The 18,548-nt window shown below is 43.0% G+C and overlaps 1 protein-coding gene across 3 annotated transcripts in view; it reads right to left on the reverse strand.

Annotated features, from left to right (window-relative positions):
- The window catches only part of ASTN2 (astrotactin 2), a 700,862-nt gene that overhangs the window by 252,044 nt on the left and 430,270 nt on the right, over positions 1 to 18,548 (reverse strand). For all 3 annotated transcript variants that reach the window (XM_084898878.1, XM_084898877.1, XM_084898876.1), the window contains one exon: positions 9,486 to 9,674. In XM_084898878.1, the coding sequence (XP_084755004.1) occupies positions 9,486 to 9,674 (189 nt within the window). The remainder of the gene's footprint in view (positions 1 to 9,485; positions 9,675 to 18,548) is intronic.

Below are 18,548 nucleotides of genomic sequence, written 5' to 3' on the forward strand. Positions count from 1 at the left end.
CAATAGGTAAAAACCAAGGTAATCCAAACAACTGACTTTATTCAAGGCTATTGCAATAGGGCTATTGCAATCTAACAGACTTAGATAATACCAAAAAGGAAGTATATTCTTTCCTACTTTCTACCATGTTTGACTCTGTGAGTCTTGTTCATCTTGCATGTCCAAAACCTGGCACATCATAAATACACGATGTATAGTTATTGGCTGGACCAGAAGGTGGAAGACAATTTAATTGCAATGCAGTTTAATGTCAAGCAAGATTGGCAGCTCCTTTGCAAATGCAGCTGTGGCACACCTGTGTGGCCTCAGGCTTGTGCATTCCCAGCGGCTAGGTCCACACGGCCTCCTTAGGAGCAGTTTGGGAGGAACAGACACTTAAAGAGGAATTCTTAGGTGTAACATTCTCTGGACTAAGAGATGGCAAGGAAGACGGAGCCCTTCATCCTCTTTCTTTCCTTCCACTCTAGAAAGCACCCAAAGCAAGTTGTAGCCGCTTCAAGGTCACAGCCAGTGCCAGGCACTCATAGAGAATAAAGAGGGAGGCGGCTGGCTGATTTGAGGGCTACGGTTCTTTCAAAATGGTCAGGGACAGACTGAACTAAATAGGGCTGGGTTATCTGAACGCCAGCTGCTTCAGCTCCGAGCCTTTGACTGCTAAGTAAATGCACATTTAGTGGGCTCCTCAGAGGATCATAGGAGACATAAAAGTACATGCTTATGTTAGACTGTTAAGAGCCACCTTTGAGGTGTTCCACTAGATTATCATTAACAGTAATTATTCAGTGGCGATGCTTCATCAAACCACAGCCACTGCCCTCAGAGCTTTCGGTATTAATTCATATCCAATAAACCTTGATCATGGCTTTCATCAGAATTGTTACTAAGTATATTTCTATTCAGGGCACCTCCCTGAAATGGAAATATTTCCCTAAAAATTAATTATCTTGATACACACGCATAGGCCGATTAATGTGATCTTAGAACAGACATGCTTTTTCATTTCTCTGGAAGGAATACAAAGAAAGCAAATGCTGATGAGTTAGCATCCGCATGATCTCGAGCGTGCCAGCAGAGACACTCCAGCAAAAGGTTTCGAAGTAAGTGGCAACCCACAGATCCTCAGATTCGTGCTAAGAAAACGTCACTGACATTTGTGTATGTCCCTGCACTTTACAGAGCATTTTAACCTGACTTTTCTCATCATCTCTCCAGCCCCACGGTAATTACCCTCTACAGCTGGTATTATGTTGTCCCCGGATTTAGTGATGAGCAAACTGGGCTTAGAAAGGTTGTAGGACGAAGCGAAGTCTTATGGCCATAAATGGTCCCATTCCTGTAATTCTTAAGTAACCTTTTGTGTTTGAATGCCCATCCTTCATCACTTATCTCTGCAATCCATGATCCACCTGCATGCTCATGTCTGCAGATGCTCTGTGCCCTTACTTGCCTGGAGCCCTCTCCCACCTGGCTAACTGTGAACCATGGCCCCTAGGTTAGGTGTCTGCCAACATCTCTTACAGGAATTCTTCCCTGCCTCTCATCCACACCGACGTTGGACCAGCAGCTGGACTGCTTAAGAAGAAGAACCTTGACTATCTCCTTCTCCTCTCCATCCCCAGTGCTGAGTAACTTAGGCGCTGGACAGAAACTTGGTAAATGAGAACAAGTGGTAAAAGCCAAGAGGGAAATCTCTGACCCCAAGGGCAGTTCTTTAGCCCCATCCCACACCCTCCTGTAATGAACAAAATGGCGATAACAACAGCCAATGATGTCTGAGGGGCTATGATTTCTGCAGAGTGTGACCTACCAGGGCTGCCTTAGCAAAATGCAAACCGAGTCCAATTTCAGTGCTGTGGACTCCATCCATTCAGGATGCCTAATCCTTGGCCAGGGGATGGGCGGCCTTGTACCTTTGGAGTGTTTATTTATAAAAGAGATTGCTAAGCACATTAGCAGTGCAAACAAGATCACCAGGAAAGGCAGGAGATACTTAGAAGAACAAACTGCCTCGAGTCACTCTGGAAGCACCCATTATGACCAAACAATCGCTGTGCTAATGACAACTGCTCTGCTAATTACAGTGGCTGGGCTAATTGGCATCCATCCTTATCTGCGGGGCAGGTTCCCCAGTGGAACTTCCCCTTCCCAGCACTTAGACCAGCCCGAGTTCCTGCCTGCGCTGGTGTGGAATGAAATTGCTGCGGTTCCTTAAAAATGGTCTCTGCTTCAGATGCCCCAGTGATTCAGACGGGCTTCCCTCTCCTGGAAAAAGGACACCGTCAGGGATTTTGAAGCCAGAAAATTAGAAACAAAACCGAAAGGAAAAAAAAAAAAGAGGGGGGAAGAGAGATGTGAGATGGATTTAGTTGCTTTGGCTGTTTTAAACAACTTCTGCAGACTAGACACACATGCTCAGGTTACTTGGAGGACATTCAGAAAATACCATGTCTAATGTGTTTTCTTTGTAAAATGACCGTGTTTGGTATATTCCGAGATGTGGACACTGAGGATAACATTTGCAAATTTTGAAGTGGCTATGTTTCTTTCTTCGCTTACTATAATCAGCGAGAAAGATTAGAGGGGTCTTGTTGAAACATGAATTGCGACTTCCTGCTCCCAGGAAGACACCAGAAAAACAAAGCGTTTGGGGCCACTTAATAAGGTGAATCAGGGCCTTCAGCTAGGGAACGGGTGGCTGCCACTAGGGAGAGGCAGCCTTCTTCCAGTCCTCACAGAGGGCCCTTCTGTCTGGCCAGGCATGGGCCGCTGGTGCCTCAGCTGGAAATCACACATCTCTCCCCACACTGTCCTCTTCCTCAGCTCAGTATGCACTCATGGTAAGCAGATGGATTGAAAAGCACCGTCCGGCCAAATCTTTCAGGAGCTCTTCGGGCTCTTTGCAGGCCACTCTTGAAGACTCACAAGCAAATAGCTACTGCTGGCAGAACCCCTGGACTTTGGACTGGCTTTTGCAAAATCTGTCCCTGCAATTTGTGTGGCCCCCATTCCCTAGCAGCTTCTCCGCTCTGCTATTGCTGAGACTCCAGGCTCAGTAACAGGTCTTGGCTGACGTTTATCTAAATCCAGGCAATCTGTAACCAGAGCTGACCTTTTTTACAGGAATGAGGAGGGATAAGGGGAATGGGGGAGGGAAGGAAGTAAAAATCAAACCACCAAATACCACCAACCTTTGATGATTTATCTCGCTCTAGTAGCCTGCAAATTCCCTCACTGATCAAGAGCTGAGAGAAGCCCAGCTGGTGTGGCTCAGTGGTTGAGTGTCGACCTGCGAACCTGGAGGTCATGGTTCAATTTCTGGCCAAGGCACATGCCCAGATTGCGGGCTCAATACCCAGTGTGGAGAGTGTAGGAGGCAGCCGACCATTGATTCTCTCTCATCACTGATGTTTCTCTCTCCCTTTTTTTCTGAAATCAATAAATAAAAATATGTATATGTATATGTATATATTTTAAGAACTGAGGGGAGGGGATCCTGAGAATGACCCCCCTCTTCCCCCCCCCCCCCCCAATGCTCATCAGGACAAACACAGAGCAGCGCAAGGGATTAATGCCACCAGAGCTTGACCTCACTTACTGGGTTCAGGGACAATTCGGGTGCCATCTGTGACTCTTTATGTTCCCACAGAACTTGACAGTTCACTAAAGACTTTATGTCCATGCTTCTCCGTCTGAACTGGACTCCTCGTCCAGAACTCTCCTGGCGACAGCCAATCTCTTAAAATAACCCTTATTGCCTCCTGGAGATAAATTCCCTTGTGACATAGTATGAGCTCTGTGTCTTTTTATTTTATTTTACTGTAGAGAGTAAGACACATGCTGTTCCCTATCACTGGAGGCCTCTCCTTTAACCCTTGCACCTTTCATGCTGCCCCAAATCTTTCCTCTTCTCCCTCCCCATCTCTTTAATCCTGTCCCAATCAACATCACATTCATTCCCTCTGTGCTTGCCTGTCCCTGCTGCAGCCCAGACTCCCACTGAATGCCTCCTCTACCTTGGTCTCTCTCTGTGTCTCTGCTCTGAATGTTCTCTTTATCAATCTTTCCTGTCTCCATCTCTGTGTGTGTGTCTCCTAGCGTGTGCCACACTTAACCTTCACACTAGGTGGCTGGCTTATAACTCCTGGACTTGTCCAGGTCCTAACCATCTCTACACACTCATCTCCCAGAGACAGGCGACACCCAACACGTGGCTACCTGAGGATGTGGCCAGGAATGGGGCCATTCCTGCAGAATCAGGCACATGGGGGGAGAGGGGGTTTGTCTCAGACCCCTCCTTGGTTATGAATCTGACTTCTCCCTAGTGCCCTTGGGTCCTCCCTCCCTGCCGAGTCTCACCACATGCTAACAAGGGCTATTTCCAACTTATATGCATCCCTTACAACAGAACCAGAAACCGGGAAACTCTAACTTTCAATGTCCGAGGGGCCCCACATCAAGGTGAGCACTGGGCAAGTTATAGTCATTCCTGGGCCTCAGTGTATCCATCTGCACCACAAGGAGTTAGTTCTGAGATAACGGGTAAATCTTTAAGTGCTTGTCCCATTTGCAAACTTGGAACATGAGACTTTCTGTAAGACAGAAATCTGGGTTGCTCTTTCAGAGATTCCATAGAGGATGTGAGAATGCAGACCTGTCTCCTCTCAGCAGTTGCTAGGAGCAGGGATCTGGGCAGGGGCAGGGAGAACGAAGCAGAGCTGTAGCGTCCACACCGGAGACTCAGACTCGGTGGGGAGAGAGTTGGAAAGCCCAGGCCAGGCAGTTGTCAGGAAAGGAGGCAGAAGGCAGGGCAGTTGGTGGGGTGCCTGCTGGCTACTCAGTAGGGCTGGACTGGAGATTACTTTCAGGAGGGAGGAAAAGGAGGTGAGAAATGATGACTGCCTTTGATGCTGAAAAATCTGCAGGCCTGCCTTCTGGAACTTGGGGAACAAGGGTGCTGCAGTGCTCTCCCAACCCCCCACAACCTGTCCGGGGCTCAGGGTGGGAGATGTGAAAGAGATACATTTAGACTCACCAGAACTGCCTTAGCAAGAGGTTCCAAGAGGTGACATGGTCTGGAGATGGAAATAATTACAAAGAAAGTTTAAGTGAAGCCAATGACGAGGGAGCTCAGTGAACTGGGCTACTCTGATTTAATAATAGTCTGGGAAGTTCTCTAAACCTGGAGGCTGTTGTTAAAAGAGAAAGAGTGGACTGTTCACTATACTGCCTTCCAGGAGCAAATCAGGGCACACGCAGACCCTGGCTATTCAGAGACAACCTCAAACTGAATGGTTCGGAACAACGCACAGCATCTGAGGCTGAATAAAACTGCCTCATGGGGATAAAACTGTCTGAGCCTGGAGACTCCCCGCCAGGCCTTAAGGAGCCATTCTCTCTCTTCCTCCCAGTCTGTTTGTAGGAGAATGGCATCCCTCTGGGCCATCAGGAGATCTGCGATCATGGGCCAGCTCGGCAGTGACTTGCTTTGTGACCTTAGCCAAGTCCCTTCTCCATACACAAAATGAGATCCAGGGATCCCATGAAGTCCCTTCAAGATCTAACATCTTGCCCTGGCCAGTGTTTCTCAGTGGTTAGAGCATCAATCTGCACACCAGAGGGTTATGGGTAGAATTCCTGGTCAATGGCATTGCAGGTTCAATCTCCATCCAGTCCTGGTTGGGGAACATGCAACCAATCAATGTGTCCAATGTTTCTCTTTCATCTCTCTCATACCCCCCCCCCCCTTCTTTCTTCTCTCTCTTTTACCTTCTCTCCAAATATCCCCCTTCCCTCTCCCTTTCACTCTCTCTAAAAATCAATGGGAAAAATGTCCTCACTCCTCGGGTAAGGATTAAAAAAAAGATCTAGCATCGTACTACCCAATGGACCAAGTTAATCTCCATATAAGAGAATGAGAGCTAGTGCATTTGATCACTTAACACATGCAGCCATTCTGATGATAGCTGTGAAAAATAAAACCACATAAAACATACAATGTGCCTATCACAGGGGCTGGCATATGATGTAACATCCCGTTTTAAAGAGGAGGCAAGAGGACTATGCTTGTCACATGTGGGACCAGGGTTTAGAGTAGGTCTTTCTAAGGGTCTGTTTTCCTGCCTCTCCCTCCTGCCTATCCATATGTCTGAGCTTCTTCCTGGACAGGAAAATGCCCCTTTCCTTCTTCAAAATCCTCATCCTCTGAGAAGCCATTTATCAAGACATTGGTTGCATTTTTACACACTAATAATGACTATCAGGAAGGGAGACTAAAAAATAAGTACCCAATCCCATTTACAATTGCATCAAAACACTCAATACCTAGAAATAAATTTAACCAACAAGTTAAAAATCTGTGCACAAAAATTATAAGACACTCAAGAAAGAAACCAAAATAGATACATATGGAGGCATATACCAAGATCATGGAATAGAAGAATTAACATCATCAACATGTCCATACCATTCAGAGCAATCTATTGATTCAACATAATTCCTATCAAAATACCCATGACTTTTTTCACAGAACTAGAGCAAAGAATCCAAAAATGTATATGGAACCACAAATCATTCCTTGCAATTACTCTCAAAATGCTTCCCATGGGAAGTCCTTGGAAATCACTGGCATTCCTTGGAACTCCACTTTGCAAATTGAATTTTCATATATGTCTTTCAATAGCATGAAATCTACAAGCTTGTAAATTCCTTTCTCAATGACAGGGGTAATTTACTTTTTTTCTACGCAGCATTATTCTATCCATCATGATTCTCAAGGTAGAGTTTCATAGATTTTATTAAAACAACAGAAAACCAGTACTGCAAAATCTCAGTGTCAAGTAATTCATCCAGATTGTCCTTAAATTTCTCCCAGAGTTTCTCCAATCACACAGCATTCAGCTTCTGCTCGAGCCTCTGAGCAGCAGAAAGCAATTTGCTGGGAACTGGAGGGCTTGGCTCTGCCACTAAATTGCTGTGTGGTTGCCAGTCACTCTATCACCCTTGGCTGATCCTTCAACCTTACCCTTTTGCCTGCAATTGCTCACTGGGCCTTGTCCATTATACCTCACAACTATCTCCCAACATTCCTTTTTATCTTCAGCAGTATTCCCATCACCCTGCTTCAAGGTGGCTTCAACAACAGACACCTTATTGACCCCCCATTCCACTCCTCCTGTCCTCCTCAGAACAATCTACTTCAGAGGCAGACATTGTGAGGGTGAAATCTCCAATGCAGTCAAGATATGTTCCCCCCCCTCAACCACGTAAGAGCCCTCCCATTTGCTATTAGAATAAAGACCAGGCCTGCAAGGCTCCGTGACCTGCCATTGATTACTGTGCTGGCTTCACTGCCTACCATCCCCCCCATCATGTGCTCAGCTTCAACCTCAGCAGCCTTCATTGCCTGAAGTTCTAGAGTTTTTCCTTCTCAGAATATATGTCTCTGCTTGAGACCTTTTTCTAAGGCTAACTCTCCCTCATCTTCCAGGTATTAGTTTAATAACATGTCATCTACAAAGTAGACCCCAAAGCCTTATTACTGTGTTCTAGTCCAACAGATGTGGTCCGTCCCTCTCTAAACTACATCCAACTGCATTAGATCCCACTGCCGATTGCTTTCCTGGGACCCTAAATCTTAACTTTATAATACCTACCACAAATCAAGTAAATGCAGAAGATTACGATCACACACATATACACACACACACTCACACTCACAAACTCAAAAATTCACACTCACACACTCACTCACACATTCACACACACACACACACACACACAATACCTAAGTACCACAGGGTATAGGGCCATTTTCATCTCATTTTCCACTGTATCCCAAGTAACCAGCATGGGACATAGGACATATTAGGTGCTCAGAGTGTGTACAATCACTACCGAAGTGAACGCTTTTAGGTAATTCACATTACATTTCCATTCTAGTTCTATGAAATGGGAAGCGATGAGGTGTGCTGAGCTAGAAAGCAGGAGCAGGGCTTTGGAGCCAGCCAGGCTGACATGCGAGTCCTCTCTCTCTCACTCGATGGTAACCTTTCCCTCTCTGATGTTAACTGCTCAGGTGTGAAATGAAGGCCACGGGACCTCCAAGGGTTTTACTGAAGAAGCTAAACTGGCATTATCCTGGCCCTCCCTCTCCCTGGAAGGGGGATGTGGGAAAGCCACTAGACACTTCCATTTCTTAGCAGAGAAAAGGGGGTGATCACAGTCCCTGCTCCCTACAACCATGGTGAGGATGACATAGCATAATGGGTCAATGATGCTAAGAATGCCCTCTGCATGTGCTGGACTAATGTTAGTGGCTCATGCTCTTCTTCTTCTTCTTCTTCTTCTTCTTCTTCTTCTTCTTCTTCTTCTTCTTCTTCTTCTTTATTATTATTATTATTACCATTATTATTATACTTGACATATAATAATTCTTATTAAATAGCAGCCACTATTACCATCCCAACTACAATAACTATTATTAATTTGATGATGGGATAAGGATGACAATTTTTATAATGTGATATTTCTTACTAGCTCCGACTTTTGGTGGTAAAACCTCAAGTAGTGGGGAGAACCTGCTTTGTAATATCCTGTTTCATATTCATGCAAAACTGCCTAACAGTACAGTTGTTCTCTTTAAGAAAGAGAATTTCTTACACACGGAACAGTTCTTCTCCCTCTACCATCTTCAGATTCTGAGGCATGAGGACTTCCCACCCAAGGTCTTTCTTCTCCAAGAGAACAACCTGTTACCTCATCCTTCCCAGGACACCTTTCTCAACGAGCTGCACATATAATCCTCATATCATTTGGCAAACCCGGTCCCAGTGCTGTTTGCTCTCGTAAGAAAGTAATCTCATATTTTAGTTTCTCATCTGCCTCTGTATTGGTTAACAGGAAAATTGGTCTTTGACATATTGATAACAACAACAAAAAAATACAGGGGTTTCTAAATAGCTTTACTGAGATTTAGTGTATGTGTGTACGTATGTGTGTGTGTGTATTTGTGTGTGTATGCAGATGGAGGAAGAAGGAAAGAGAGTTGTTTTTAGAATGTTCAAGAAAATGTTAATTCTGCATATTTCTGGGTGATGGTAATTTTATTTTCTACTTCATTAAATATCTTTATTTTTGAACTGCTTGACTAGATTACACAGGACACTTACTTTGTAATACACTGAAAGATTAATTAAATTTTTAAAAAACTCCATTAACTACACTTACAGGAAGAATTTATATTGAATTGAAAATAAGTGAACAGAGTTAGAAAAATGGGAGGTTGGGAGGAATAAGGGCTAGCTAGGTCAGAGAAGGGACCTCATGGTATGAGTTTTCTGACTTCTAATATTCATGAGCGGCGTCAGTTAGCTTAGGGAGATGCTTGCCAGTGTAAGAGGACTCAATTCAATGGTGTGCATGGCTCCTTCCACCCATATTTTGGGTCAATGAATCAACCAGTGAAATGCTAAGGACGGCCCCCATACCTAAAGGTCATCTGGAAGACTTGGCCTTGGTTCACATGCTGGGTCCGGTTGTTGTAGCCATGTAGCATCTCTCCAAAGAGGGTGTCATTGAATTTGGAGTCGGGCTTGAGGCACTTGGGGCCCTCGCAGACATCGGAGAGCATGAGGCAGGATTTCCCATCAGGCGCCAGCTTGTACTCCTCCACACAGCTGCATGACAGAGCAGAGCAGAGAGTTAGCAGTGTGTGGGGCTGCCCCCCCGAGGCGACCTGACACGGAGGCCTCCTTTGCCTGCAAAACAGGTCAGAGTTTAGGAACGGGGACAGCTCTTCTGGCAGGAGTCTATCTAGGGCACAGGTGTCTTGAGAGAAGCACATTAATCCTGCAAATTGGTAAATCCAAGGGAAGTCATTTGTAACATTTCGGAGGAGCCGAGGGGAAACCCGGAGTGCACATTCATGCACAAAGGAAATTTAAAAACAGCTTTCCATGAGCACACAGACTTCCAGAAGCATGACTGCCCATTTCATTGGGAATTGTCAACTAGCTCCTCAAACTGGAATGTATTCCCAGTGTATCTGTCGACCCAGGTGAAAGGCTAGTGCGCAAACAAGGTTTTATTGCCCTGGTAGCTCAGAGGGGATTTTTCCAGGACCACGGACAGCGCATGTAGCAGCTGCTGCTTCTGTTAAATTAGCAATGTTCACAGACTCTGCTGGCCTGTAAGGACCGGTCCTGACAGCACCAGGGCCCTGGACACACCTCTGAAGCAGGGCAGGTTCCTCAGTGGACCAAAGAGGCAGCTGAATGGGATGTGGAAGTAATAATTATGATGTTTGGGTTTGCAGTGGGAAAGGAATCTCTTAAGAGAGGAATAGGGAGAAGGTAGGAAGCATAAAAATCAGCCCCCGACAAAGATCAACCCAGAAACGGGACTTCTTTGAGTGTCTGCCTGCTGCACACAAGGGGTAGGGTGCACATAATAAAATAAACAAGAGCTGGACAACTGGAGAAACTGTATCAACATCATCTCTGCTCCTTTGGACCTCTCTAAACCTTGGCAAGTCATTTGACTCTTCAATCTCCCATTTCCTCATCTGTAAAACTCTGACCTTAATTTATTAGGATGCTATGAGGTCCCATGATACACTGAATGAAAACAAAAAAACAACCCACACAGGAATTGCAGGCAGTTAACAAGATTATTATAGGAATGGTGGCATTTCTATTTATTGAGCACATAAGATCCAATTGGTACTTTGCATATCTATATTTGATCATAGGGGGGGGGGGAGGGAAAGCAGTGTCATTCCTACTTTACAAAGAAGCAAAATGAGGAGCCAAGAAATAAAGCATGTCACACCAAAAGTGGCAAAGTGGGCAATCAATGCAGGTTTTTTTTTTACAAACAATGTGCAGTGGGAAAAAGTATAGCAAGGAGGCATGTCCTGGTGCCCCGGTCACGTCTATTTCCTTTTCTGCAAGCCTGTGTTAAATGTAAGCTATTAACCTTCAATAAAGTTGCAGTACAGCTAAAGTGAGTTATATAAACATGCAGAGTATATAACAAGGACTTGAAAAAGTGTAAATCCATCCATGTATGCCAGGAGCTTCCCAGCAAATATGAGAAATGATTTACCCACTCATGAATAAGTACACTTTTGTTGTAAATGATTTAATATCACCAAAGCCTACAGAGTACAATGTAGAAAATTCCTCACTTCCCACGCCACATATATATTTTTACTTCCTGTTCTAGTGGTAATCATTGTTAACTATTATGCATTCTTCCAAAGTTTTATCAGTGCATTTAAAGACACACATTAAATATAATTTATATATAAAGTATCCCCTCAAAAGTGTAAACATACTTTGACAGATAACCTCTTACATTTTGAAAATGAAATGTATTTTAATAAACAACACCTTTATAATTATTCAAAGTGTGTATACATTTTTTGGGACACACACGCATGTGTGTGTGTGTGATAAGCATTTGTACCTAATACTATTTCTTTTTTTTAAAATATATTTTATTGATTTTGTACAGAGAGGAAAGGAGAGAGAAAGAGTTAGAAACATCGATGAGAGAGAGTCATCAATCAGCTGCCTCTTACACACCCCTTACTGGGGATATGCTCGCAACCAAGGTACATGCCCTTGACCGGAATCGAACCCGGGACCCTTCAGTCTCCAAGCCGACGCTCTATCCATTGAGCCAAACCGGTCTCGGCCTAATATTATTTCTTGGAGATATTTTCAAATCTGTATTCATAGAGACCTTTTTGATGGTTATTTGGCATTGCACATTATAAATGTACCATGATGCTTTTAACGAATCTTTATTGATGGGCATTTTGGTTGTTTATAACTGTTTGCTATTATTAACGGTGCTATAATAAAGATCTTTGTGCATATATCATTACATGTGTGTGCATTTCTGTAAGAGAGATCCTTAGAAGAGGGATTGCTGGGTCAATGTTTTAGGAATTTTAAAATTTTGATAGATCTTCTAAATGACTGTCTGCAGAGACTCTACAAGCTTACAATATCACTGATGAATGAGAGAGCCCACAGCCCACATTTTTCATGTTAATGACTGCTGATCTGGGATGGGGGAAAATAGTATGCTTTTGTTGGGATGTGCATTTCCTAATGACTGGTGAGGTTCACTATCCTTTCATGCCATGGTCTGTGTACTTCTCCGTCTGCAGATTGTCTGACCATATTGCTTTGACCATTTTTCTATTGGAATACTTACCCTTTTCCTTACTGACTTGTAGAGGTTTTGCCTATTTTGTGAATAGTGACCCTTCTCCTTCCATATATGTTGACATTTTCTTCCAGTCTAGTTTTGCATTTTAATTTTGCTTTTGAGATATTATACCCTCTCTATCCTGGCTAGTCCTTTATTGCTTCTGAAGTTTGTGCAATGCTCAGGAAGCCACACAATGACAAAACATCTTCCTGTATATTCTTCTAATATATATAGTTTTTACATCTTCAGTTATTTAATCGATGTGGAATTAAATTTTGTGTATGATAGAAGTGGTTATTTTGACTCATTTTTATAATGAGTACAATGACCTGAGGGTCCTTGCTTTCACGACTTTGAAATGCTGTTTTGACATGTACTACATGCCCATGTATGCACTGTTGGAGCGTTCCCTACTGAATGATGTGGATAGTCCTGTAATAATGCTACTCCAGTTTCATCACTATGGCTTTATACTGTGGTCTGAATATAGTAAAGTCAGTCCCCTTTCCATCACGGACACAAATTTTCTATTCAAAATGTTCCTATTGTTCTCACCCATTTCTCCCTTTAGATGAACTGAATTCTGGAGTTGTCCTGTCAAGTTCCATATAAAACCCAAGTGGAATTTGGGGTGGTATTGCATTGAATTTGCAGACTACATTGCGGGGAGGTTTAAATATATTTTTCTCATTAAAAAGTATATATTAAGAACCAACCATGTGCTGGGCACTGCTGACCACTGAGGCAGGGATAGTGTCACATGCTGGGTCCTCTTCCTTGACCTGTGCTGTAGACAGAGATTCTGAGCCACCCTTGCAGCTGGGCTGGAGAGACCCTGTGACAGGACCAAGAAGGATGATGGCATCTGTGCTGAAAGGGCACATGCCACGGCCAGACCTGCTCTGTTTCTCAGCCCTCTCCTCTCTCTCCTCACCAGCCTGGATCCAGATGTGCAGTGCTGGATGGGAGCGGGCTACACATTGCTGCCCATTTACAATGGACCTCGCATGAATGCATAAAATCTTGTGTGTGAGCTTCCGGTTTGGATGACCATCAGGAGAGCAATATAGCTTCTCTTATTCTAGTTGACTAATACAGCATCTTCACAGTTATGAGTCTTCTAATTCTAGCTTGCATCTCCATTTATCAAATGTCCTTTTAAACCCTTCACTGAACTTACCGACATTTGATCACAACAGTCTTGCACATATCTTGTGTGCGTGCGTAGTGGGAAATCCTTCATAGGTATTTGTGTGATGCACTATGCTCCAGAAGGTAACAAATATGTGTTTTGGATCCGGACCACCTGAGTAGGAATCCTGATTCCCTTCGTTCCTCACTGTGTGACCTTGGGAAAAATGCTTAACCTCTCTGGACCTCCTCTGTTTACCTATAAAGAAGCCCCCACCTCATCGCGCCACTGTGAGGATTAAATGAGCTGTGTTTGGAATATAATGTGAAACACACACAGCTCCCGTTATTACAGTCTTCTCCACCTCAGGAGTAGGATTGGTTTTCCTCTTATGTTTCCCCTTATATTTTCCAGTGAGTTATTGCTGATATTGAGAAGAGCTATTACTGATTTTTGTACATTGATTTTTCATCCTACCACATAAGGAACTCATCAGTTCTAATATGTGGACAGATTTTTCGGGATGGAGGACTTTATATGTGCCCAGTTTGGGGCTGAGGATAATGTGAGCAGGCGGAGTACATCAGGGCACTGTCCTTTTCTTTATTCTCTCTGCGTCGCTTTGTATAAGATACGTGGTTGGACCTGCCTATAATCCCCTGGGCTTGATGTCTTCTTTTCCACTGTAGCTCTTTAGCTCTCTTATCAGTTTACTTTATGTTATCTGTCAATTTAGATTTTCCACAGCATCGTGACTCTAACTTGGTAATTTATATTTTCTAAGAAAATATTACATTTTATCAAGACTCAAATTTATTGGTCTATAGTCATACACAGTATTCTCATTAGATGTGTTTTATCTTCTGTGCTTCCATGGTTATGTCCCTAGCTCTTTCCTAATGTGCTTATTTGTATTTCTGTCTCACTTTCCTTTGAACGGGCTTTTTTCAATTTATTGATGGGGCTCCTTTTATTTCTTTTCCTATTTTATTTATTTCAGCTTTTATTTGTATTAATTCCTTCCTACTGCTGTTTTTGACTTTGCTTCAGAATTCTTTTTTTTATGGTCTCTTGAGCTGAAGGCTTCCCTTGCTTGGATTCAATCTTTCTTGCTTCTTGAAAAATACCATAGGCTCTTGAGTATGACTTTGCCCATGTCCTGCTTGAGTTCGAAATGCAGCCTTCCAGCTCCAACTCCTTTCTCAAGAGATGGGGATTCGAGTTTGTGTTTTGCCTTACCCAGGTGTTATGCTGAAGGTTGTCTTTCTGTAATTCTCAAGTAAATAGATTCACTTGCTAGCTAGAGTATTATTGATAGAGAACAGCATTGCCTTCTAGTCTGAGAATGTACCATGTACAATTTCAATTTTGAATTTGAGATTTCATGCCTCCTAAGACACAGGTGTCAACTCCCCAAGTATGTGGGACCTAATTAAATTTGACTTGAATAGAGGCTGAACCACCGAGCAGCTATAGGACCCTGAGGAACTCAGTGAGCTTCCTTAGGCCTCAGTGTCAGAATCTATTAAATGGGGTAACACTAATCCTTATCACAGAGCTGATGTGAGGATCAGAGGTAACTTACATAAAGGATAGAGTAGCATCCATCCTGTAGGAGCCAGGGAATGCATCAGGCATTGTGACTGCCATCATGAGTGTACTGTGACTATGCTATTATTGATCTGTTAGCCCACTGATACTTCTCAGGGAATCTAAACTTATCTCCAGTAGTTCTAAGGTCCTGGTTTCTGACGTATCTCTAGATCTAGATTTCTTTTAAAAAAACATATCTTTATTGTTGAAAGTATTATAGATGCCCCCTCTTTCCCCACTGACCCCTTCTAGCCTTCACCCCCGAACTCTAAGTCTAGATTTTTTTAAAGTCTGCAGAGCTGCCCTTCTTTGACTCTTAAAAAAAAAAAATTATTCATGCTGAAGCCGGTTTGGCTCAGTGGATAGAGCGTCGGCCTGCGGACTGAAAGGTCCCAGGTTCGATTCCGGTCAAGGGCATGTACCTTTGTTGCGGGCACATCCCCAGTGGGGGGTGTGCAAGAGGCAGCTGATCGATAATTCTCTCTCATCGATGTTTCTAACTCTCTATCCCTCTCTCTTCTTTTCTGTAAAAAATCAATAAAATATATTTTAAAAAAATATTCAAATTACATAATTGGAAACTTTTATGGGCCATTCATTGAAAATGTGAATGGCCTGTAATTTATATGTGAATACATAAATCTGTACACATAAAATTACATGTTACATGCATACTTTATACACCTATATGGATACACACACACATACACATCACATATGCACAGCTTAGCCCTAGATTCCGGATTCCACAGCCTAGTATAATATTTTTCTATACGTGACCTGCTTTGTTCCTTATTATAACCCGCAGTAGAGAGAATAATAGTCCAAATAATGTTCCATGTCCTAATCCCTAGAACCTGTGAATATGTTAACTTGTATGGCAAAAGGAATTTTGCAGATATGATTAAGAATTTTGAGATGGGAAGATCACCATGAATTATCTTGGTGAGCTCCATGTAATCCTAGGGAGCCTTATGAGAGCTTACAAGGTAGACAAGAGTGTTCCAGACACAGAATGAGATACAGAGAGAGGGGAGAGAGTCTCTGGCCTTGGAAGTCTTACCAATATCTAGATTTTAGGCATTCTGTCTGCCAAAACTGTACAATAAAAAATTTGTGTAGTTTCAAGCCAGTAAGTTTGTGGAAATTTTTTGCAGAGTCATTAGGAAACTAATGCATAACCTTCATAGGGCCGTGCAACTCCCAATTTCAGATAAGGAAATTAGCTAGAGATTCCTAAGGGATTTGCTATCCCTGGAGCTATCTATGCCTTGTCAATAGTGGTGGAAGGAAGTGAATCTTGGAGTTAATAGGGTGTGGGCATATAACTCTGTGTGTGTGTGTGTGTGTGTGTGTGTGTGTGTGTGTGAGAGAGAGAGAGAGAGAGAGAGAGAGAGAGAGAGAGAGAGAGAGAGAGAGAGAGGGATTTAGCCAATTATAACTGTAGGTTCATGGTGGTTTTCTTTTCCCTGGGGTGGGAAAGGGCTGTGGCCCAGTAGGAGAGGAGAGAGGGAGGTGAAAAGCCTGGGGTAGTTAATAAGCCCCTAAGAGATGCAGGACAAAAACAAAATAGGGACTCACCAAGACCAACCTTCTCTGTTTTGAAATGTGGGCCAACTCTCCCTCAAGCCCTGCTAGGGCACAAGAGGATTTATGCAAAGATCTGTTTAGTCGCTGGTTTCATTTTTTTGTTAATTTTATTTTTGTACCAAAATGACATAAATATAGAGCTTCTTTAGAGCTCTGTCGTCTGGGAGATTTTCTTACAGAAGTGCTCAAGAGTGTTTGTTGGCTCACAGGAACCCTGCCAATATCTGCATGAAACTATTTATACACATGCCAAAATGAAGAACATAAAATAAAATAAGTACAAAGATACAAACTGGGCATTTGAGCCAAAGGCGACAAATGCGTTACCTTTAACATACCCACCACATTACAGAGAATAGAATTAGATGGGACTCCTGAGGCCGCACCATAAAAGTGGAAGAAAAGGAGCCACATGCTAACTCGACTAACTCAGGGAAGGCCTGCATGGCGGCCTCGCAAACTCAAGAGACATAAAGTAACCACAAAAGATGGTCTGAAATTAAAACCTTTAAATAAAAAGCAGTTTGTAATGTCATGTCCTAGGCCAGTATCTTCCTTGACAAAAATAAACTTTGATCTTCACTGAGCCTATTGTGTTTTTGCATCTAAGAGAACATATCTGATATCTGAGGAATGTCAGTGTAACTTATAACTTCTCCCTTTCTCCTCCCCCCCCCCCCCCCCACAACTAATGGCCCCAGGGCGGAAACCAAATTCCTCATTGTTACTGTGAGTGCTAGTGTTAGCTGTCTACTGCTAACTATCCTGCACCCATCTATGTAAAAGGAGCATGTGCCCATCATTTTACTTGTTATCCAATTCCAGAGGTTTGTTGCCCTCCTTCCCCCACCCCTTGCTTTGCTTTCTCCGCCTCCCTAATCTATCACCAATGGATTTCATGTAGCACACTTACATCTCCTCTTTGGATGGAATTTATAAAACTAAGTGAAAATTTGCCATTTTTCAGAGTACTATCTCAATATGTTGAGATTCTGCTTCCTGGCAGTTGTTGACAGTTTAGCTCAAATAAACTCACAAAAATCCTATACAGATTTGGAAGATTTTTGTTTGTTTGTTTGTTTGTTTTTATGTTAACAAAACTTTACTTGTGTTTAGGCAAAAGAACGCTTTCCTTAATCCTTGTAGCAACATCACAACACAGATACTCTCATTGCAACCTTGCCTCCAAGGACCCTGAGGCCTGGTATAGCAGATTCCTTGACCAAGACCCCGTGAACAATTTAGAAACGCCAGGGCCTTGCCATGGATCTTCTTACTCCAGATCTAGTGCCTGTTCCACTTCAGTACAAATAACTTCTGCCGATCTGCTTGTTTTTCAAAGAGAAAACTGGGACCTACAGAGAGTGGCATTCATACAAATTCTCTAAAAGCAGAGTATTTATTTATTTCATGTATTTATTTATTTCATGATTCATGTATTTGCTCTCTCATCCATTCCTCAATGGTTTTTGGAAGCAATGAATTATTTGTTGAAATGCCTAGATTAAAAACTACTGATTTTTAAACAGGGAATCAAATCCTAGAAAAAAATAAGTATAGAGAAAAGTGAAGGGCAAGAAGAGCTCAAGGAACTGCACATCATACAGATGTGGGCCAGGGTTCAGGATGGAGGTGAGCACTCTACTTACTGCCAAGACTTCTGAGCTCTCCCGGTCTGACACCTGTGAGAAATCACAACTGGGTCATCAGGACAGGGCCTTCTGTGACCTACGGGGTGTGGGCACCTACCACATGCACCCCACTCACCAACGTCGCAGGAGTCTTTCTCACGGAAAGCCTTGGTATCACCCCAATGTTACCCAACATTAAGTTTAGTGAAACTCTTCTCAGGGAGGGCGCTATCTTAAGACTTCACTCATAGCAAAAACTTAGAGTTCTAAAATAGCCATTTTGGAAGTAATGTGCTCAAGGGTATTCTTTAGAAAAGAAGGAAGGAGGGAAATGGAAGAAAAAGAGAGGAAATAGAATAAAAGAAACATAATTTTCATGG

Source organism: Pipistrellus hanaki, assembly GCF_964339955.1.
Source record: "Pipistrellus hanaki genome assembly, chromosome: 11".
NCBI lineage: Eukaryota > Metazoa > Chordata > Mammalia > Chiroptera > Vespertilionidae > Pipistrellus > Pipistrellus hanaki.